Source organism: Aythya ferina, assembly GCF_964211825.1.
Source record: "Aythya ferina genome assembly, contig: HAP1_SCAFFOLD_158, whole genome shotgun sequence".
Lineage (NCBI taxonomy): Eukaryota > Metazoa > Chordata > Aves > Anseriformes > Anatidae > Aythya > Aythya ferina.
Window position 1 is genome coordinate 172069 of NW_028181368.1, and position 24371 is coordinate 196439.

General features: G+C 41.6%; 1 protein-coding gene and 1 pseudogene across 2 annotated transcripts; both read right to left on the reverse strand.

Annotated features, from left to right (window-relative positions):
* Nucleotides 1-635: 635 nt before the first annotated feature.
* On the reverse strand, nt 636-2673 carry LOC311428838 (uncharacterized protein; the record flags this gene model as incomplete). The annotated part of the gene is made up of 2 exons (XM_084540097.1): nt 636-1260; nt 2660-2673. The coding sequence occupies 2 exons, from the start codon at nt 2671-2673 to the stop codon at nt 636-638; spliced, it is 639 nt and encodes a 212-aa protein (XP_084396223.1).
* Nucleotides 2674-2703: 30 nt separating this feature from the next.
* On the reverse strand, nt 2704-9427 carry LOC311428839 (ubiquitin carboxyl-terminal hydrolase 42-like; annotated as a pseudogene). The gene is made up of 12 exons: nt 9199-9427; nt 8155-8355; nt 7452-7562; nt 7190-7292; nt 6918-6985; nt 6691-6761; nt 6077-6159; nt 5046-5157; nt 4528-4668; nt 4233-4333; nt 3628-3769; nt 2704-3420 (listed from the first exon to the last, which is right to left on the reverse strand). The product of its transcript is annotated as a ubiquitin carboxyl-terminal hydrolase 42-like (transcript).
* Nucleotides 9428-24371: the final 14944 nt, after the last annotated feature.

Below are 24371 nucleotides of genomic sequence, written 5' to 3' on the forward strand. Positions count from 1 at the left end.
CCTTTTTCTTCTTTTTCTTCTCCTTTTTCTTCTTTTTCTTACGCTTGCGATTGGCATTGTCAAAGCGGAGCGCACAGAAACACAAATCATGAAGTCTGAAAGAAACATGCAAGTTAAAAAGGGAAAAAAAGATGTGGCACTTGTTGCCTATATGAAACCTGATTTATTTTACCACAGGTGATGATTTGCAGCATGTCAGCTATTTTGTGGTGCTTTGTGCACACGCAACTTACTTTAGATGCAGCAAACTTAAGCCGTCAGATTGAAGGACCATAGGTCCTGGTTTGTACACAGATCATTAACAATGGCTAGCTCTGGAATATGTGCAAGCAGAAAAAATCTTTTAACCTAATCTGGAATGGTGTACGGATGTGATTCGAACTATGTGGTCCAAAGCTAGTGCTCTGACACAATTCAGCAAGAGCTTTCCTGTCTTCACTGATCAACCTAACAACATGATCCCCAGCCAGCTGGTGCTATCTAAAGAACTTAGAAACTACCAGAAAAAAAAAAAAAAAAAAAAAAAAAAAAAAAAAAAGGAAGACATGAGAAGCACCCAGAAAAGAATTAGGATAAAAAATGAGGAGTATGCTGGAATCCTTGCTTACTTGGAATCCTTCTATCCATCTTTATCCTTAGACTTCTTTTTCTTCCAGAACTTGTGATATTTTTGCATTTTTTTCACCACCTACAAGCTCCTTTTCTATCTTTCTGTCTTTCCTTCCTATTTCACTTTCACTACCTTCTGCACGGGTATATTTTCTTTTTCTGTTTCCTTCTGTTTCATTTTTCTGGCGACAGTTCTCCAAATGAGCTGACACAGGTGGAAGCGCATGTCTTTCACGAGAATGTCTTCTGGAATGTTGCTGAGGTACCGAGCAACGATGCAAGTCTGCTCGGGGTGTGCTAAAGCGACGTACATCTTCCTCTCTCAAGAGGGAACCGTGAGGCCATCTGCTTTTGTAATGATAATGCTTATGTGACCTGCTGTAGTAAGTTGCAGTCGATCTGTCAAAGGCTGAATCGCCGTGAGAGAACTTTCTCTCTCTACTGTCTCCTGTCGCATGAGGTGAATAGTAATCCTTGTAATAGCCACATCTTTCCCATCTCCGTGCTTCGTCTCGATAGTATCTTTCTCTGCTCCAACTTCTTTCCCCTTTGGATCGGTAGTACCTATTGCTACCTTGTTCTGATCTTCCTCCGCTGCCAGATCTGTACTTTGAATATTTGACTGCTCTTCTGCCATTCTCAGGGCTGTTTCTTTCACGAGGGAAAGATCTGTACCTGCTTCCCTCCCAGTACTCCTGCTTGTGACTCTTTTGCTCAACAAATTCCACGCTCTGAGAACACCTCCTCTTGCTGGAAGGACCTGCTTTTTGACTCTCCTTCTCTTCACTAGGAGCATGTTCCCTCTTGCTTCGGTAATGCTCTTTCTCAGTGGTTTTAGTCTTGTCCTTTGTATCTTGGCGTCTATCTGCAATAGCTAAGGAAGAAAGATTGTTAGAGCTATATTCAGTGTCAGACTCGAGAGAGGAAGTATGCCGCAATTTCTCACCAGGCTCACAAGACTCTTTGCCGGACAAAACATTTTCTTTTGAAATGAGGTCACGTTCTTTTGATCTTCTTGCTTTCTCCTTGTCTCCACGGTCATCACATTGGTACTGGGCGAGGTATTCATCATTCCCAGGAGATTTCGGAGGTTCCGCAACACTGCATAAAATAAAAACCCATTTCTCACTTCTGCTGAAGGACGTGAATATTAAGAGTAAAACCTTCCAAAGGCAAACAAACAAACAAAAACCTCCGGACTACAGGAACGCTCGCAAAGATATGCCATTTAGAAACCTCTCCTGTGATTAGGACACCTTCTTCAGCTCCCAGAGAAAGTGCTTTTTCCCCTCTTGCTTCTGAAGCCATTGCACTAAAAAAGCAAACGCATCTGTCTCCTTCCACCTGCTGCTCTGAGAAAAAAGGCATAGGGGCGAGCGGGGAACAGCCAGTGTTTCTCCAGACAGTGGAGAAAAATGGAAAAACATTCTATAAAGGAACACAAGTTCTCCTTGAGGCACCAACCTGCATCAGAGTGATATGCTCAGTGCTGATCATTAGTTCTGTTCGTGACACTGGACACACAGTATGGAATTGTACTAATTTAAATCCTTCCATTAAATTCTATTAGTAGACAGATAAAACTGTAACGAACTTCCATAAAGTCTTGTCTTAATCAGACTGTGCTCATTTTACCTCATTTCCTCTGACAAGCTGTTCAGCTGGCTGGCTCTGAAGGACTCCGTGATGACTTCTCGATTGACTGAAGGCATAGCTCCAGGCATCTGCAATTAAAACGCACAAGTCAGCAGACAAAAAAATACTATTTGTAGTAGTACTGAGGACTAGTCTTGTCAGAATGTCTCCATTAATTGGTAAGCAAGACCGCTGTGAGTTGTATGCATTATCTACACTTCAAAGATAACCCCAACTCACCCCCCAAAATCTACTTTATGAAACTTAGGAATTTTTATCTCAGCTGAGCTTAAGTTGACAAGTTCTAATGTAAGCTCAGGTCTGCAAATTCTAAGGGGATAATACCACAAAGCCTTACGATCACATGTGTGCTGTGTTTTCTCAGTATTTCACCTGAATTAGGAACACAATAAACACTCCCGAATACATCGTAGGTGAGAAATTCTCGATGGAGCAAATCTATGTTTCAAGCGATCCATTTGTTTTAGAAAAGAACATCTCAGAAGGTTTAACAGGTTCAACTCGGCAAGTAGAATCATCAAGTTTCAGTCCGTTTTCTTTAGATTCATTAACTAACCTAATAGCACCATTTAGTGAATCTGTTTTTGGCAGCTCATGCTGGGATCTTCCTTTGTCAGCATTCTGACAGGAAGAATTGGAATGCTGCAATGTACGGACTACCTTTCACACCAAAATTCCATTAGAGGACATTGCATTGCATTTCAAATTCCTTTGAAATAAGCCCTTTGACTCCTCCTCAGATTTTCCTGAAGATTCTGCACCATAAGGGACTGTGTTATCAGAGCTGAGTTTAGGATTTTCATTCACTGTTGGCTCCACAAAAATTTCATCAGAAACTTTTTTGTTTGTTTGCATTTGCTTCATTTGCATTACCAAATTTGTAATTGTGGATGAAGGAACAGCCTGGTAGAGATCTTCATCCTCCACAGCACTGCTAAGAAAGTCAGGCTGTGACACAGTCTGACGAGCAGGCAATTTATTGTGAATACTGATGGTGATCTTCTGTTTTCTTGACGTATCAGTAATTGAAGGCCTGGTAATTGCCTGGTTTTGAACACAGGCCATTGGTGGTGCTGAAGATGGCCTTTTTAGGGTGACACCAGTGGTCTTTGTGTCCTCTTTTATGGATCCATTTCCATTTAAACGGCTTGAATTCTGTATTTAAAAAGAAGAAATTGCAAGATGGATTAACGCAAACACTGCATGTAACATTTTGAAACACAAAACTCTCCTACTGAGTGTTTCTACAAATGGTCTTAACACCTAAAAAGATGCTTAAAACCAAACAAAAAACCCCACACCAAACCCCAAACCCACTAGCAGTTTGGTGCCGTTATCTGCCCTCCCGCTTCCCTGAATTACCTTAATCATATGAGGAAGAAGTCGTGGTCCCAGAAATCCAGCCTGCTTACTATTAGCCCCCTGCTGACCAGGAGGGAATGAACAGGGATAAGATGGTGCTGGCAAGTAAAACGCACGTTCTCCAAGTGTCAAATCATAGCGCCTTCAGAAAAGAGCAGTGATCGTAGTTTAGTTTTTCTTTCAGCCTACTCTTGGATTAAATCCCATCCTATCATTTTAGAGGAACAGCTCATACGATATGGAAGCCTTCTCTACAGAAGGCTTCGCCAAGACTACAGACTGAAAAGTAGAGAACAGTCGTCCTACTAAGACTATCACTTGCACAGCAATAATTCATTCTTACACCACAGATGACCTTCATTTCTCTCCTTCTCTAAATTAGCCAGCTACAGATAACACATAGATAGCAATTTACACAAGTGCTGCAGTTTAAGGCCAAGCAACAAAAGATAATAAACGACACAGAGAATTTCAGGTTAGACAGAACTGAATTAGACAAATAATAATCTTCTCCCGGGATAGCAAGAAAAACACTTGCAAAACAGAAAAATATCAATAACAGGAAAGTAAATCTCTTCTGAACACATTTTAAGATTTGTTATTACCTGATATAAAAAAGTATGTAAGCTTGCTGACCAAGAACTCTTTTAATGTCAGTACGCACTACTTTAGCATCATTCATCTGATACCAAAGTCCATTACCAGCCTGCAAATAAAGACAACGATTTCTTTAGGTGAATTGCACGTTTTCCAATTGAAATCACGGATAGGAACAAAATACACACATGTCAAATAAAAATATAATGAAATCTTTTTCCCTAGAAACAGTAGCTGCTAGTCATGCTTTAATTGGTTTGCCAGCACAACCTTTACCCTGTTAGAAATGCTGTTGACTTCTACCTTTACATAGCATATATAGTGTCCTGAGTGACAGCTGACACCGTGATGTACCAGCACCGCGTATAAGGCATAGAGCAGTGGTTCTCCCATTGACTGCGACATGTAGGCTCTCAGGTCCAAATACTCCGGATATTTCACCTCCTAAAGAGACATCAAGAAGATAGAAAAATTATCCCAGAGTACTTCGTGGACTAGCCAGAGAAAAACACTTCCAAAAAACACAGACTAGAATTGATTTCTAGAATATATTTCTCGAATATATTTCTTGATTCACTACAAATAAGTCTTCCCATAAACAACGGTTAAGACTAGAAGTTGCAGAGAACTGTTTCCTGATGAATCAGCCTTCTCAGAGGAAAGCATATGCTTCTTGTCAAGCGGGAACTTTATTGATATTAAGAGAAAGAATAAGCCATAGTCGTTAGTCTACAATTATTGTCTGAAAATATTAACAACTTTCAGCTTTGGGGGATGTCCCATTACACAATGATATAGTTGCATTACAGTGGTAAATATACCTTGTTGATCTTTCCACCTGTGAAATCTGCAAATCTTTTCAGTGATATTGTAAGAACCTTGGAAGAACGGTGTATGGTAAATCTCTTGGACGCAGGAACCATCTTTTTACACCTTAAAAACAAGCAGAGATAAGTGTTTGAAGGCATCTTCTTTTTTTTGCCCCCAAAACAAACTCCTTTTAATGTCTCACGCATGCCTATGCTATTTGAATGATATTTACTTGCATAATAGGTTGGTCTTTTTTCTTTTCATAAACCCATGCACTGCGTGTCAGGTTTGTTAATACACAGAAGAAGGTCAATTTTCCCAACAACTCAGAGCATAGCGGGAACAGGAATCTCTCACAAAAGGGTATGACCAGGTTGGATGGCAAGGTACCATTTCTTGGTCTACAAAAGTGGCTATTTGAACTCCAATCCTGGATACATTCTTTCAGCTTTCAAGGGAAATACAAATACTGAAAGCGGAACGAGAGAGCCTTGGTCCCCAGGGCTAGAAATTGCAAATAATCTCCAACATAGGTCGACTATCAACATCAAAAATACAACAGAAGCACATGGTCATTCTACAGGAGGGAGACATTTAACAGTAGGAAGTCTTCATGTACTGAGCTTGTCTGGAAAGACACTGAACCCATCTGCCATCCTTTGAAACAAAATAGTTCAGTTTGACACATTGCCCGCTCCAAGGTAGGACCTACGGTGTAAGCAGTGAAAATTAGCCACTAGCCCAGAGAACAACGGAAACTGGGCAGTTTACATCAAGAAAAGTACTGTCGAGAGCTAATAAATAGAAAGAACAAAAGTAGCTCTTTTTGAATTCTGATGGCAAAATACAAGCCAGAGAATTGCAAACCCATAGGGAATGCCTATGAACAAGACTTCCCCCCTCCAAGGAAACAAAAATCCAAGTCTTTTATAAACTTCCACAAAACTTGTAAGTAGATCCAAAGTTTAGAGGTAGTCCAACAGAGTCATGCAACATAGAAAACTGACATCTAGGATTAAGACCTAATTCGTCAAAATCTTACTCGCTACATTTATAGCAATTCTCTCCATCCAGCTCTTCAGGTTTCACAAAGAGTTCCAGAGCTCTGCTAACAGACGAAACCGCCTAGAGCAGCGAGAAAGAAGAGCGTAAAGTCACCGTAATTCAGAATTCCAGAGACATACTAGTAGTTTATAAGAGAATCTTACTAACATACTCAAGCGATCTACTAGGAGCACTGTGAAGAAGGAGGCAGAAAGAGCATGCTCAGCATTGACCTCACCTGGAAGGCATTTGACTTTGGAACAAATACTTTTCCAGTAGCCTAGACAGTATCTACAGTGTGCTTTGTCATCAATACTGGGGACAAATTCATCAGTCTAACAATTAGATGTATATTGAGGTAGAACAACAAAGAAGTATGACATCATTATAATTTTTGCAGAAAGAGAATTCTTTCCCCTTAAACCCAATGCAAATGTGGAGACTATTTACATGGGTTCCACGGAAGGACAAAGTCCAATCCACTTCCTTAGCACCACCAAGCTCTTACGTTTTAACATTATATGTGGTTTGGTTTTTTAAGTTAAACAAGTTTAATTTAGAAAGTTATGCATATACTTAAACATCATGAATTATATTTAGAAAACATCTTACCTTTATATCCAAAGTGATATCAAGAAATGCCTCATACGTATCCGAAACTGCTTTGCAATTCAAGCACTTCACTGGAAGCAAAATATAAATGCTTAACATTATGTGAAGGAGACTAACTGTCCAAATTCAAGTTGTTGACAGATACTACTTTAGACAAACTACAGACTGCTTTACTACCGACAAAAGACACAGATCAGTTCTAAGGACAGGAATATTTTTTCAAGTACCTCTCGATCTTAGAAATCCTCCAAATATTTGATGAATGATGGTGGTAGCTTGAGAAGATCTGTCCAATCTGGAAATAAATTATAATCAGACCTCAGAAGATTTAAGGCACAGAATTAACTCTTCAAAGAGTTTGATGAAAACCAAGGATGATGTAGACTTGCGTTGCTGATAGTAAATAAGGCACTAAAAGGTGCTAGAGATCATTTCTGAGAGTAAATAAAGGACTAGAAGGTGCTAGAGAATGTATGAAAGTGAACTTGTTTATGCTTACTCGGTGCTTCCGTTCAAGCACGCTTCTTGCATAGCATCAACAGTATAGCGCAAGAACTCGTGTGCGTCTTCTTGACTGCCAAAACGGAAATGTTGTCCTATTCCTAAATAAGAAGATGATAGTATTGACCTCATTTAAAAATGAAATCATTCTTGTATTTCTAAAATCTCTCTTCATTGGAGTGTTAAAACCACTTAGACACATCAAATAATTATTTGAAGATTACAAGCTATCGAAAAGAAACACATCTGAAGCCACTTACGACTGAGATTACTGATAACATGCGTAGGCTCGATGGCATCAACAGTGCAACGCAGGGCCTGGTTAATGTGAGTCTCCATCGTGCACATCATGCAAAAATCTTGTTCACGACCTGAAGAGTGAAAGAACAAAGCATCCCAGTCCAGCGAAATATCCATACCTACAAACATCTAAGTACAATTTAAACTATAGATACAATATCCACTCTCCTTGCTACATTCTATTCTCCCAAGATGCCAATGTCCCAACAGTCTTGTAACATTTCATTTCACACAACTTGACAGAAGAAAAATATCCACTAAGCCTGTATTCAAATGCATTTTGTGAAGAGAAATCTAAAAGACTACTGCAAAGTCGCAGTTGTAAAGGCTGACAGGAATGTGAACTCCACAGGCTGCAAAATGTATTACTCTCTAAAATTACTACCAAATGCATTACTGTCCAATGCACTTCATTATTCCCATGAAGCAATAAATGATCCTTTAATAAACAAACAAACAAACAAACAAACAAATAACTAAATAAATAAACCATGGTGCATTAATTGCACTCCATAGGCTATTCGGAGCCCACTGCTAATACAGTGCTCAAAGCCAGCTGCTACAGGTAAAATCAGGCAAATAAGCTTATCTCACAGAATCACTGCTGTTCTTTCACCTTCAGAGCTATCCAACAGATTCAAAATACTGTTAGAAAGTACTCACATGACTGGCTGTGCTCAAGAGAAAGCATGTAATTGGCAAGTGGGGGTGTGTAGGTCAAACACTGTAGAGTAGCATTAAGAAAACATGTGTTGCCAAGATTGTACAGGCCAACTCCAACACTTTGTGTTTCTCGCCAATCCATACAAATCTTCTCAGGTGGAAAAAGAATGCTCTGTGGCGGAGCAATTCCATCATTAACGACTGCAAGAAAGTTAAATTTAAAAAGAGATCTTGTTTGTTTGTTTCAAAGAAAGGTATTTAAAAAAATACTATTCTGCAGGAGCACCTAGAGGAGCTAGCTACAATCCAAACCAGAAAAACTTATTGCAGACAGCTTTAATACCATCAAATTCAAATTGGCTGGTCAACACAATGTTTTGGGGGAAAAAAAAAAAAAAAAACAACTTTAGTCAACCATTTTAATTTTTCTAAGGCAAGGCTAACTGCCATTCTGTTTGTAGCACCTAATGCCAAGTTCCTCTCCATCTATAATCTTTAACCTGATTAACTTTTACTTTTGGGTAGACCTGTGCGGTGTCAAGAGTTGGACTTGATGATCCTTAAGGGTCCCTTCCAACTCAGGATATTCTATGATTCTATGATTCTAACTCAACTACTGTTTTTTTCCTTATTATAACTTAAACCACAAACTTAGACTTGAAATTATACGGTAAAAACGTAAAAACTAGGAACTAGGAATGACGGTACCCCTACAGATACCAGATTTTTTCCTGAGCAATGTTATCCTTCAAAAAACCTGTGAAAAATGGAAGCTGTGAATAGCAACAATCAAACACTTTTCTCTGCAAAACAGAAAAGACATGGAGGAATCTGTGCATTACAAAAAGCTCCCCGTATTTCTCTGTTGACTGTAAATATATCAAAATTAATTTCTGTAACATCAATCACTTCAGTTGCCTTAGGGGATTCGCTTTTGAAGTCTTTGTTCACAGTAGTCCCCTTCTCTATCAGTGCAACAAGTAAGAACTGCATTTTCTACTTTTGCTTTGAAGACAATGGAGGCAGGATAAAACGCACACTTACTTAGATCTCTTGGGGCAAAAGCCTTAGATTTTTCAGATGATCTACAGTAAATAGCACCTCCACGTCCTTGGGCCACAGAGACTTGGCTTGAATCTTCTGCAGGCACTATCTGGCCCCAGTTGGCGGTGCGTGACATCAGTATTTTAGGACTTGGTTTCTTGGATTTGCCAGACCGCCTTGAAGAGGGCTTTTTAGGCTTTGAAGATTTGGGCTTCTTAGCTACGGTCATTGTTCACATCTGCAACAGAGACAGAAGTTCTGGCTGACGTAAGACTATCAAGAAGCATTCCAAGAAGAAAAGAGTAACAGAAGTCCTGTCACTTAATCTCAAAGAAACAGCCTTAAGAACTAAATCGCTGGTATGAATGATTTAAAAAGAATCCCCAAACTAAACACACAAAGTGAAAATTTCCATCTAAACTCTATCAGTATTACTTTTCGCTTCTGCAGAACTAGTGGCTGATGCCATTTCTTTCCCTTCCGTAGGATTTTAATCCATTACAACTCTGGAGTCTTTTTAATATAAAAATGTAGAAGACATTCTCTGAGGGGAATCAGTTATTTATTGATTTCCGGAGTTGCGCAATTATCTGTTAATTAGTACCTATGATCTAATAGATAATTGTTGCAATTATCTATTGCTGGCATTAGTAACGGAACACTATTACTTCACTGCCTGTGTTTTTCTGTTTCGTCTGCACAAAGGTACCCAGAACTCACTGCTACTTTTCTTCTGTCTTTCCAGGGCTCGCCCTCTACCTCACTGTCTACTGCACCAGTCATGAGGGGTTTGTTGTGATTCTATAATGAGCCTAGCTTTTAAATACACCTTTCATGGGCGTCACTTGGTGACGGCAAGTTAATCTGTGAGGGCTCCTCAGTCTACATCATGCGGTCGCTTTTTCCAGGTGAAAAAGCGGAGCTGTAAGTGGCAGTACACCAAAGCCCTGGCATGCTGAGATCCAAGAGGAGAGATGTTTGGCCCTCCTTTTCACTCCTGGGAACCATATACCTCAAAACCCACAGAGGATGGGCTATATCTCAGAGAAATCTTGGGAAAGGAGAGCATGAAGAGCATGTTTGCAAATTCATTTCTCCCTGGGCTTCTTCTGCTTCTCCAAGAAAGACGAGTTTGAATATAACTTTGGCAGCAGTACTTCTGGTGTTTTACTCCTACCACATTTAAAACTCCTACGACAAACTGAAAAGTTAGACTAAAAAGCAGCTCTTTCCGTTCTCCTTTCTAAAGTTGCACGCTTTCCTCATGCAAAACAACAGGGGAATGTAAGCTAGAAACGGAAATGCTGAATGTAAAACAAAACAAAACAAACCTCAGCCCTCCAGGACAAAAGCCAATAACTGCTACAAAGTCCTTTTTAAAATGCTGATTAGGTTTCAAGGTGATACCGCTTTAAATAAGCGTAGTTGTGTGTCCATAGGCAGAAGCTGAATAATGACAGGATGAACTTCTATACTTCATGTTTTGTTACTGTCTTACTGTAGCACACAGGGACTTGTTACCTTTCGGGAAACCACTAACCTCATGGAGGGTTTAAAACATAAGCTAGTTTGTTATACCAAAATGACGGAGAGAATAAAGCATAAAGTGCTTTCAGATTTCTAGCACGCCTTGATTGCTGTCCATTAAACTTCAGACACGTTAAACAAAACACAGTAAATAAGAAGACTCCTAGTCCCACAGCTGGCAAATTGTGTGCAGAGGTTGTAATTAGAACTTTTTTGCCTTGACGTTTTACATTTAAAATTGATTTTAAATCCATTCTATACACACTTTCCATTCCTGAAAAAACAATACGCAAACCTGACAAATGCATTTACATGAGAAATGAAGTCGTCCTTGTCCGATTGGAAGACTAAGGTGACAGCTCCTGGGCTCAGGGATAAGCTCCAATCTTCACCAGTGACAGCTCCTTTTTTAGGATTGAAAGGGAAAATGTTTCAGCAACACATTGGAAACATACTTAAGGGACAAGAAACAAAATCAAGACTGCAGTGAGAAGGAGAACAGAAAAACAATACTGGGGAAAATGAAAGGGAAGGGAAGGGAAGGGAAGGGAAGGGAAGGGAAGGGAAGGGAAGGGAAGGGAAGGGAAGGGAAGGGAAGGGAAGGGAAGGGAAGGGAAGGGAAGGGAAGACCTTGATCTTTATACTGACCAATGAGATAAGCCTTACACATTTTTAAGTTTATTTTTGACAACTGATTGAGGTGTTACCAGGTATTAAGTACGATTCAAGAGCAAATATTAACACTAGAAAGAAGAAATCCGATCCACCACCACTGTTTCAAAATACATCCATTTCTCATTTGGAGATGACGTCTCTCTGGCAAGATAGTAGAAAAACTGTAAATACCAATAGAGCTTCCTCTCCCGATGTTCCATATACATACCGATGCTGTTCCTACACCTACGCTCTGAGCATAAATTTATGTTGACATGAGTGACAAGAGAGGGTGTTACTCCTCTCTTTGTTTGCCTTGAGAGACACACCTCTTGTCCATTGAAAAGTAAATTCAAGATTCCAGATCAGTTAAGACAGTTGCTATCCCCCCATTCAGAGTTCTGCAGCAGCACTCTTCAGATGTGTTTAGCAGTCTCTTTAGAAAATGTTATCACTTAGGACCTGCTTCTCAGTAGGTCCACGTTTGGCCTCCGCTTAGCAGAGAGTCAATCCCAGCTTAAGCTTTCGTACAAGAGCCCCTTCACGAAACGGAGTTGAACCCTGACATAACTGAGTTGAACCTTTAACCTTGAAGCTTCCTTAAAGAAGAAAGCAGCACCCAGGCCAGGAAATAGAAATTAATCGTCACTTTACCCTGAAACGCAGTGGGCTATTCTGTGCTGGCAGGATTGCTGCCGGGCTGGCCGACGAGGCGGCGGGCAGCTCCCCGGGGCCACAGGGCCTGGCACAGGGAGCCGCCGGGGGTCTCCAAGGTCCGGGAACAGCGGCAACAGCGGCAACAGCAGGGACAGAGGGGACAGCAGCGACAGCAGCAGCCACCTCAGCCGGGGCCGTCTCCACAACCGCCACAACGGCCTCGGAACGCCGCCGAACTCGGAGCTCCAGCGTGACGCCTTGTGAACCTGGCCGCGCTGCTCATGGCTAAAACCAGAGCGTTTCCTCCGGCGTGTGTTTACTGTCGGTGCCGGATCGGCCCTCACCCCGAGCTCTCCCTGCCGGGAGGGCTTTGGGGTTGGGGTTTCCCTCCCGCCGCCGCCGCGCGCAAGGGGTCCGCGCTGGGGAGCAGCATCTCACCCACGGCGAGAGACCGAGGGCACGACATGAAAAAGCCCCGACACGAAAAAGCCACGACATGCGGCCGAGGCGGCGGGGAGACGGCTCTGAGGGAGCTGCCACTTCGCCCCGCCGTCCTCCCCTCCCGGGCCGCCCCGCTGAGCCCCGTGCGCCTCAGGTGCTGCGCTGAGGGGGTGGCTGGCTACTGAGACAGCTGCCCAGGGCACTGCTCATGGCACCGAGCCTGACGGAGGTCAACAAGTGTTGAACAATGCTCTCAGACATCGGGTCTCACTTTGGGGTGGTCCTGTGTGGAGCCACGAGTTGCACTTGGTGATTATTGGGAGTCCTTTCCACCTTGGGATGTTCTCTGATTCTAGGTCAGCAATCCAGTAGCTGATGAGAAGTGTGGAGTCATTCAAAGGGAAGAGAGAGCACAACACTTCTCGTTTGCAGAAGCGGCTATTTGGTAACCAAACCGATGATTCCTTTGCTTCTAGAGCAACTAACAGCAGGGATCCGCTTTACAATGGAGGGAAAAGAGTCGTTGGCATGTCATGTGAAGTAAGCTTCAAATCCCAGAGGATGATTTTGTTGGAACTTTATTCAGCTGAAAACACAGAAGCCTTGCTTCTGCTTGTGTTAGTTACAGCTCCAGTTTACTTTGGTTGGGAGGGAAGGCATTCCAGGCTAATGTGCTGTACCTGTTCCTTCAGCTCATTGTCCATAAACGGAGGAGCAAACGAAATCAGTTTAATCTCCATTAAATGCAGCAGACAAAGCGGAGTAGAGGGCGATCTAGCACTTAATTTTTCCTGTAAGCAGGAAACCCAGAACTCAACAACACTTTTCAAATCTTGTCCTGCAGTAAATGACCAGCTGAGTGAAGCTTGCATTTAGAGGATGTGCTCCTCCAGTAGACGGAAATAGCTTTTCCTCTTCACAAGTGCAACTGAGTGGTGGACTGGCAGCTACGTGGTTAACTAGTTGTGCCAAAGGGGTTGTGTTGAATGCACAGAAAAATATGCAGGTCCCAACAGTAAAGGGTTGTCTGTAGGCATGACACTGAGTACAGATGTTGTCTGCAGGTTCGTGCAGAGTGCACCGCGCCAATAAGCACCCAGAGTCGGAATGCACACGAAGGTCTTTTAATTATAGAATTACTTATAGAACTCTGCAGAGTCAGGTACTTGGCCATCTTTCGCAAAGCAAGCACACCTCTGACTCGAATCACCGTCATTTATACACAGGAAACTTGTGAAAACTCTCTCTTTGGCTCCTTTGGATTGGTTATTACAGCTCACCTAACTTATCTCCACTGAGCTTGTGCATTACAGAGGAATACCGGGGGGGAGGGGGAACAGGAGAGGGGGGACACACACCGAATCCCACATTAGCATAGATTAGCATTTTGACAGGTGTGATTTTTAATGTGCTAATGACCCTTAATGAGAAAAAGGTTACTATAGGTCAGTCTGGAGCTCGTGTTCTCCTTCCTGTTTTTTCCCTTTTAGCCCTTCTCTTCCTTGCTTCTGCTAGCTCAAGGCTACCTGTCTCTCTCCTTCTTTATTTTCTCAGCTAAAAGACTGCACAAGCTACAGGCCTCCCTATTTGCTTCAACATTTCCTTGTTTTTTTTTTTTTTGTTTTTTTTTTTCCCAGCTCTGGGACGACACAGGTGTGGTTTGATATTTGCCAGTATAGCTAAAACTCACGCCAGTCTGCTCACGCACAATAAGTAGTAAGATTTAAGGACTGGTTTCATCGGCTTCTTCCATACTAACATCCTTCTTATGTTTTAGATATGCTGTAGTTAAATCAACACTAAGTTACTACTTGTGGAGTAATCGCCTTAAGCGACTAGGCATCATAAGCACACCTCCATCCCAAAAGCTACCCGCCTCCAAGGTGCAACCACCCCTCACTGAGCACGCCCTCGGAATTTCTCAGAGCCTGTACCTTTAAACGCAAGTGAGATCATTTCTACCAAGCACAACCAAGATATGCATGACTAGAGTCACTCAAGCTCCACCTTAAAGATAGAAAATAATATCAATTGCTTTAAGAGAAAGGGGATGTTAGGGAAGATACTATCAGGAAGGATTCCTTCTGACATCACTCGACAGGCTGAGCCTCTCACTCCCCCACCCCCACTCCATTGGGACGCCGTGGGGTAAGATCTGAACGCTTGCTTATACCAGGCGTCTCTGTGGAATCTTAGAAATCTCTAGAGTTTTGATGCTTTTTCATGTCTTAATACCTAGGCTGTGTACCTGTGCATTTCATGCATGCTAGCTTGCTTTTGCAGACAGTGAATTTATCACTGACAATCCAAAGAACCTGTGTACCTGTCGCCGTAAGAAATTGCACTTAATTGCATTCTTCCTAGCTGTGAGAGTTCTCCTTGAATGCGACTAGAGCGAGGCCGTACTGCGTTGTTGGTGAATCCGTGACCGTGATAGTTCAGCACCCTGAATCTGACGGGACCCATGACGGTCAATCGGCTACACCCCTTAACACGACACTACTAGAGGAAGAAGATGACAGGGCTTGCATGCACTGCATTAGGCTTTGCATGTGAAAACACCCCCAAATAATTTCACGTACATTTAACGTTTTTAAAGCTACAGCCCTACATAGTTAAGGCATCAGCATTCATTCCTTTGCTTGATAGCAAAGTATGAACATACAGAAGAGTTAAATATTTTCTTTGCATTCTTAAAGGCGATTTTTCAGACTTGGGCTTCAGTTGTTGGAGTTGAAGAGATCAGTAGACATCCTTACTTTTACGTTAAGACCAAAATCTTTATCTAAGATTGTGTTATCTAACGCAACTAAACTCCCACCCCCACATGGTTTTTTTGTAACTTCGCAATGATCTTGCTGCAGTCCCACTCTGATGGTCTTTCAGTAACATGCAAACTGCCGTGGCAGATTCTGTTACAGTGCTTTTCTATTGACAGTGTGCATAACACTCAAGGTAAAGCCCCTCATTTCGCAGTGGGGACATAAAGTGTTTCTTTGGACCCTGCTGCTTCTGTTAGTACTCATTTTTTCACAAACTTGTTGAACCTGAGCCGTGCCTACTGAGCCAACGAATGCTTTGATGACACAGTATTTTGTCAAAGCAGTTTTGCTTCTTGGAGCTACAGAAGCAGCTCTGGCTACGTGATAGGGAATTGTGCTGCATTGGCAAAACCAGACTTAGCTACAGACTTACAACACTTGCTAACTCGATCTATTTCAAATCTCATTTTAACTTTAAAGGACAATCAGTTTTGTGGCTCCTGTCTTACTAATTTGCCTTGTTTTGCATGGAAGGGCAGCCTGTGAATGTTTTGCTTTATTGCATGCTTCAAAAAAAAAGGCTGAGGTAGAGACTGGAGGAACCTTTTCTATTCTATGGACTTTCCCCCGACAGTGTGGAATTGCAGGCTACTTGGATGAATGTTCCAATGTGAGTAAGGGAGCAGACCTCAGCCAAAGGAGGTGGAATCCTTGCTTAATAGTAAGTATCAGTGTGGGGACATCTTTGCTTAACGGGAGCCATTTAAACTCTTCATAGAAACAAAATAAGCTGGACATCTTATGCTTGGAAAGCAGTATGGTTACACAGCTGCTAACATAATGACTTGAGTCTTCTGCTCTGCAACTTCAGGTTTTGTTTTCAAGCAGTGCATACATCAGTTTAAGCTTTGGACAAGGAGATTTGCAATGCAAATAGTGATAAACCAGAATCAGCGGCGCTGACGAGTGTCAATTCTTATATGCTGAAATAGCACCTTCAAGAAAATCTGTTTATCTAGCCAGGTAACGGTGTCTCCCTGTAAACATGAAGGAAATGCCAGGAGCAGCCAAACCTCTTTGCTGTCAAAATAAAGAGCAAGTCGAGGCCAACATCATGCCATAGTGCAAAGGCTTGCGAAGAAAGATCATTCTAAGAGGTCTGCAAGAAAAGATGACTTACTTTGTCATAAGTTTGTCAAATAGAATGGACGAGTTAGTAGTCGAGTACCGACTGTGTCCGACTCTACAGCTGCGGCGCAGCTCCAAGTCCCTGTTTTCTCCGTGGACTCGTCTCACAGTTTTTGCACCAGCTCTACTCCTCAATGTTCTGGTGACTGAAACGCAGAAACAAAGTCTTTTGAAACAGTGAAGATGGGATTCTCCTTATTTCACCGTTGCTCTTGTAAAATGGAAACAGACAGACAAAAAAGGCACCCTGAAGTGGATTGAGTTTTCTTTACATTTCAGATCAGAAGTTGGTGTCACAACCACTGCATTCCACTTCTTTATCGCTCTGCACGTTTAAACTGTCTACTTAAAACTGGGACCTGTAGGGAGATTTTTAAAGAGACTGAAAGCTAGCCAGACAAAAACAAACGTGCAACTTTTGTTCCATGCAGGAGGGAAATCTACTCCACTTATTTCTTGGAAAAGTGAGAACAATCAACACCTTTCTCTAAGGTGTTTTCACTCCATTCATGTCAAACTGTATCTACCAGTGCTCAAAACAAACACTAGGACATTGCAAGCCTCTTCCTAAGAGGTGTATGTTTGATTACTCTGTTTATGCATGCAGCACTTCCATTTCCTGCATTAGGATCTAACAGCTCAAGGAGGGAAGAATCGTTTCAAGAGAAACACCCAAACACCACATAACTCAAACTCGTGCTTTTTAGAAAAAAGCCTGCCCATTGTTTGCCATACAGCACCCTTTGGCACAGGTTTGTTGCTTGCACTATCATTAAAAGAGCCAAGAGGACAAGGGGAAGGGAAGAGCTATACCACTGTGCTGCTAGGATCAAATGAAAGCCATGGAGTGACCAAGTGCCATCCTCTTCAGTAACCAGCGTAAATAGGTATCCCGGGGACTTACAGCCACTTATCTGTGCTATATTCTTTTTTTCGTTCCAATTTTGGCTTTCTCAACTGCCTACATTAAGAAAGAGGACAGGGCAGAAAAGGGAGAAAAGACTTGTTGTATTAGACCCATCAAGGATGGGAAATTTCACCATGTTTACAAGCCAGTGCTCCATGGTATACAAAGAGAAGCCTGTAGGCCTCACGCAGGATCCACATCCCAAGTCTGTTGTGTGCCATATACACGCGGTTCTGTATGTACCCACATTTCCTAGCTTGCTCATGTTGAATTCTCAAAATTGTGAGCAATAGCACCCAAGTGGAAAAGATACATGTCCTGGTTTCTGTTAGGACAGAGTTAGTTCTCCTCCTAGTAGCGGGTAGGTTGCTATGTTTTGGCTGAGGATGTGTGAAAGGATGTTTAGAAGAGTGCTGATACCACCCCGATGTTTCAATTGCTGCAGAGCAGTACTTACAACAAGCCAAGGACCTTTCGGTGTCTCACTGTCCTACTGGCGATCAGAATCAGCGCACAGCAACAGCTGCGAGGGGACAGACTCAGGATGGCCGACCCCAACTGGCCAAAGAATTCTATGCCTTATGGCAACACGCTGCACCATGGATAGGGCGGGGCAGCCGGGCTGCTAGGGGTTACGCTGGGCACTGGTCAGCGGGTAGTGAGCAACTGCATTGTACATCACTTGTTTTGTACACATTACTAGTAGCAGTACTATCATCATCATCATCATCATTATTATTATTTTCCTGTCTTAATAAACTGCCTTTATCTCAACTCGCGGGCTTCACTGTCCCGTTTCTCTCCCCCATCCCAGAGAGGGAGGTGGGAGGGTTGCAGAAGGGCTGTGTGGTGTTTAGCTGCCGGCCGGGTTAAACCACAACAACACCTCAAAGGGGTTGGGGAAAAAAACAGGTTTGTTTTAGAAAAGCGGAAAACTTTCACTGAGAAGAGGGATTCTAGTTTTAAGGTACTGGTACGCCATCAGCATGCTCATAGGCCTCTGCTGATTTTAGCCGGAGGTTTATCAGGCCACAACTCACTGCACATGCTTTCTCTCTTGCTTTTCAATCTACAAATCAAACAGAGATTGAACATATAGAAATACAGTACCTTGAAAAGCGTCTTCTCTTGACATTTCCCCTCAGTATCGCCATACTTTCTTCAAAGCTGGAGACTGAACACCGCAGGATGCTTTTGCTCATTGATCTTAAACGGTGTCCGTTGAAACATTCAATACTGGGAGAAGAATAATCCTAGGGAAAGAAGGAAACAAGAATATATTTATGTGAACCACGTAGATTCAGATAAAGAAATTCTGCCTCACGCAAGTTTAATTGACCCTCCTGACTTGGTAGTGGGGCAACTAATGGCAGGCAGACACTGAAACGCTGCTGTGCTCAAGAAAAACCTGGAGAGAAAAAAAAAAAAAAAAAAAAAAAAAGCTTTCAAAACTAAAGCTTCCCTTTCCCCACCGTTTTCTTGTGGATAACTTAAGCTTAATATCCTTGGCAAAAAGATATTGCAGCAAAACCTTTCACATAAACTTAGTGTTTCGTGAAAAACTACAACAACAAAACATTAAATTCAATTGGAATTTTTTTCAATAAATTCAATTGGAATTTAAATTCAAAACTTTTAATTCAGTTGAATTTAAATTAAAAAAAATAAACTAATTAATTTAAATTAAAAAAATTTAAATTCAATTGACTGTTCAGAGGAACAGTCAAGCTTGACATTCTACATCCTAGAATTAAAATCTAGTTTGAGTTTTTCTCCCATCTCCAGACCTTGCTAAAGATGCTTATTAGGAGCTCTGTCAAAAAAAGTGAAAGGCTTGTTATATCAAAGCTTCGAACCCTTCTTACTGCCCTTGACCTTCTTCACATTGCTGCTCCTACAAGGGTGAGTACTATCATTTTTAGTACGGGAGGGAAGCTGTGATATCCTTGAGTGAGGGGTCGTTCTGTTTACAAAATGAAGTTCCAGTAAGAGTACATCAAATGAACCAACTTTCTTTGAACTTTAATTCATCGCTATATTGAATGAATGACCTCTGGATTTCTCTCTCCCATTTGGAAGTCAATTTGAAAACAAAATACCTCTGCCATAAAGAGCCAGGCATCAGAGACACCTGTTGCACCTCAAGAACAGAGAAGGTATGAACGACAAGAGCAGCTGAATAAAATGCAACTTGCCATTAGAAATGGGTGTACTGGCATCTACAGGTGCCACTGGCATCTCCTCATTTTCATTACTCTCTTCATCTGGTTTCTCGTCTTCAGTAGCAGGGTTCTGCTGTGGTGACTTGGAGTTGTCGCATGGAGCACACGCTGCAGAGGTGCAACCTTGCAAGAAAGAATAGATACCAAAGATCTTCGTCGTGCATTTTCAGTTACAAATGCAGAGACAAGTCTTCAAATCCTTAGCGTTAAAGCACGTACCTCTTTTCTCACGAGATTCTTTAATTGGTTCACAAAGTCGTCTAAACTCTGTATCCGTTTCGTTCCTCACCATTGAATATGCAGTGCCTTCCAAAACATAGGCGCTGTGACGATCTGAAATTTTACACACTTTAACTGAATGTTGTCTACCAACCAATGAAACTGTTTTGATCACAGAAGAAAATTGCTTTCTTCATAGGTTGGTTCCAAAAGGTTCTCTCAGTGAATATTTTCAGCATAACAACATCGAAGTTAATTAAAACAAAAGCACTAGTTCCTTGGGAACACTTATATCACAATTCCATGCCCAAGTAGCAAAATGATAAAATATTTACAGTCTGGACGTCCAAAATCATCTAATCCATCCGAAGTCTATTGTCTGCACACAGCATTTATCCATCTATATGTTTGACAGATTTTTTAAACTAGGGCTAAAAAGCACATCCTCACCTGTAGATCTTTGATCCGGGTAGTACTCTAAGGCATTGTTACAGATTAGATCGATGTCCTTCAGCTAGTCTCCGGCAGTGAGGTACTGGCGCGAGTCAATTTGAGTCAGAACTGTTGAAAGATCCATCGGCTCTTTAATCCTTGTGGCATAGTCAGGTACCTGCAGATCAAATACAAGCATTCAGAGGTTTTCTTAACCTTGCACACTGTCTACCAAAATTATTCTGAAGACTTTAAATAAACGACTTCCTAAAAACTCTGAACATTTGCGATGCATCAGAAGATGCTGAAATTAACCAGTTTGCTTCTCAAAAATGGAAGGGCTTTTTCATTTTTCATTAGAGCGGCCATGAGAGGACAACAAGAAGTAGGGAGGTCAGAAGCACGTGCATGGTAGAGAAGAAACACTGAGGGTGGGAGATTCATTTCACTTTGCTTCAGAAAATCACAACAGTGAAAGCTGAGCAAGCCATCCGGCATTCTCTTTGTTGTCGACATTGAGGAAAAGGTGCATGAATTGCACCTGTGAAGTACCTATTGCAGGCATCTACTTTAGAATGAGATAACTGGGCCCTGAGGTGCTCATTTCTTCCCTCAGACCAGAAGAGGAGACTAATGACCAGTTCAGATGAGGACATATGTATCTGTCTAGATTTTTCACAGCTCAAGAACCTAGGAGAAAAGGGGAAGAAAAGCCAGTGGAGGCCCACATGAAGACGACTTTGCTGATCCCCAGGTACATTCAAGTTACATCTGTCTTTGAAATATACGCCCCTAGTTTAGGCTTATCTCATAAATTAAGGAGAAAAAGGCATCTAAGCAGCCAATTGGAGGAAAAAGAAAACACACTGCACTTATGGTTGATTCCTATTGAGGAGTTCCAGATGAAACAGAGAACAGGATCTCAAAACTTAGTTTTACAAACTGCTGCTCCTATTCCTGTTCCCACAGGAACTGACAGTCCAAGAAGGGGCTTCAGACTTCACTCAAGTACTCCTGTAAATACTGTTTGTCATTATAAGGAAAGATCTCTGTGCTTTGCAGTGCTGTGACACGCCTATGTATCAAAGCTTTTTCACGAGCAAACTGTGTTGGCATTTGGACTGGCTTTTTAGAATGAAACCAGGGCTTTCAGCGAATAATCCCATAAGACACATTTGAGAGTCAGCAGAAGTAAAAGCACTGCCTCTGCTTCTTGCAAAATCCTAACAGTGCAGCCCTAAAAACAAAGTTGAACCTTCCCCAAAACGCTGAGAAGTATGAACACTGAGAAGTTACAGACACACACGGATCAGCACTACTTTACCTTCTGTGGGTCAACGGGCTTTGCAAATTCCCTGAAACGTCTGTCAGTGGCAAGTCTGTGAGTAACGTCCCTCAAGAAAATTCTAAGGTCACGCAAGGTATCCTTCTCTTCCTCCTCCAGCATCTTTACTTCTTCCTCTTGTGGCTTCTGAGGCTCAGCTGGTGGTGCTACAGGCACAACTTCCAATGTCCAATCAACTTCAATTCATCAGGAAAAATTAGCCAATTTACAGTACTCAAATACAAGCATATGACAAATTACTGACAGAAAATGACCACCAAAGCAAAGACCAACGAGCTAGTAACTTCGATAGGAAAGTTTTAGATGTACTTCTCATATCCTCCTCACCTCTTTTCTTTACAGGAGGCTTAGCCACTTCATTTAGAATTAGGTCCTCAAAAAAAGGCTGCTCTCTCTGCCCTACCAGGCAACTCAATATTGCACACTTCTCCAAATTCCGTATTAAATCATTTTTGCATCTAAAGCAGAAGAAGGAGAGACATTTCAGATTTAAGGCCACAAAAAACTCATCTTCGATTCCAAAAAGACGAGTACCTTTTCAAATTAAGAATAACCTGAAGAACACAAACTGAAAAAAGTTATCTTCCTGGCCTTAAAACGCTACATTTTCACAGGTTGGCACGGCAAATTCAAATATCACCTTTAAGAATCACCTGTAGAATTAAAGCTCGCTGAAGGGATTGTACGCTACACTGGTAAAGTAATGGCTTTCACCACATCCAACAGCGCCTCCTTTGTATTTACTTGCCTTGCTGCATCCTTTACTTAGAACCTTTATGGCTATAGAGGGAAAAGAAAGGCTTCAGCAGACAAGTGAGGGCTTTTTGCTGAGTTTTTATTTCTCTACCAAAAGGTGTCTGAAGTAGTTAGTACCTCTACGTCTTCCTCCATTTTCAAGTTCTAGTAATAAAAGGTAGGTGAGGAATTTCACTACTTATTTTAGAAGGAATTTACAGCCTGTACAAAAACTTCTGTGGGAACTCAAGCACTTTCAAAGCAGTTGATAATAAACACGTCTAGGTAAGACCCGTTCTCTTCCCCCGATGACTGAGACCAAATCATCAGAATGACAACAGCGTGGTCCTGTTTTGGGCACCTTCCCTTAATGTAAACTCTCAGAAGTCAATGAAGTTCTGCACCTACTTTTACTACAGTTTATTTAGGAATACAACTAGAATTCGATTCCAAAGTTACTTTAGCAGAAATTGGAACTCAGCATTCCAGCTTTGAAAGCTTTGGCCTATATGAAGAAAGAAACTGATTTATTTATTTATTTTTAATCAAAGTGTTTAAATTCTCTACTAAATTGCATTATTAGCAGTTTACCCAACATAGCATGGAATGGCAGACTGTCAGAAGAAATCTCTTCAGTAAAAACATCCTCTTGTCATTTCAAGCACTTCATATTCTTGACTGAACCACTTTGTAGCAATCAGAATTATTGTATTAATTTATTATTTGCATGCGTGAGAAAGGGGTGAAAGTCACTTGCTTGACTCAGAAAAAACCTTAAGCAGATGCTTTCACAGTATTCTTTTTCTCTAAGCAAATTTTAAGTGATTTGTTAGGGTGACTGAGTAATAACAGCATGCATTTAAGAAAGCACAGCATTTTGATGTTGAAAGCATTCATAAATTACAAGACACTGAAGAAATAGTAAGAAAAGTATTGACAAATACCTCTTCTGGGAGATCTGAGTGACGTACATCAGACGGAGCAAGCAGCAAAACTGGCGAAAATGCTGGAATGTTACGTAGTAGAGTTAGAAAAGTAAGTTTCAAGGCAGGTCCAGCGTTGTCCCACCATAAATGGATATCTGGGACATAAATTGTGCTTGGTGCTGTCTTCTGAGCATTTCGGATCAGCTAGTGAAAAGGAAAGCTTGGGTAAGAAAACTAAAACACGTACAAGAACCTCTTAATACATAGCTACATAGCCATCTGACTGCCCCATGAAATGAAACTACGTGAACAGAGTGGCAAGCATCCTTTCACATAAGGAATTTCTCTGTGCACCCTTTCAGATTATCAGTATTCGGAGAACTCTAGTCAGAAGATGGGAAGGATATATTCAGGCAGTGGCTAGACACCGTAGCTATATGGCCACAGCCACAATCATCGCATAACAAAGAAAGGAAATGTCCCTCTTAAGGGACACATCAGTATTCAGTCGTGTAACATGTCTGTCCTTACTTGTATGGCTCTCAAACGTTTCCACTAAAGGTAAAAATATTTTAAGGTAGTGATGCCAAACAAGAAAATGGATTTCCTGCCTAAAAGTAAAAACACCAAATCTGGTCATTTTTTCTAGTTAAAACCACATCACCGTGCAAATGAAGTGTTTTCTGAATGTTAATGCTTTTATTGCACATACTGCAACAGCACAAGTTGTGCATGTCCGTGCGAAAACAAAATAAACAGAAGCCCCAAACCTTGGTTGCCTTACTAATATAATTTAGAAGAAGGCTACAAAAAGTAGCCGACATGCAGTCTGATACAGAGCCATCTACTGGGAGCACACAGTCTTAGGAGGCAATGAGAACTACTTTCTGGATCCCAGTGACATGAACAGCATTTCTTTCCACAAAGAGATGTTTATTAGCAACACCGCCCAGCTTCCTGAGCTGCTAGCAACAGCCTCACTGTAAAACTGGGTATGGAAAATGTCGACATGTACAACATCCAGATTGTTTGTGGTGCTGTCTAAAAGAAAAGGGGATTTTCAGACAGAAGCAAACATCCCAGCACATTAAAACAAGGCCACCTCCATTACCAATGAATTTTGCTCACCTTACTTGCAACTCGATTGATCTTTTACAT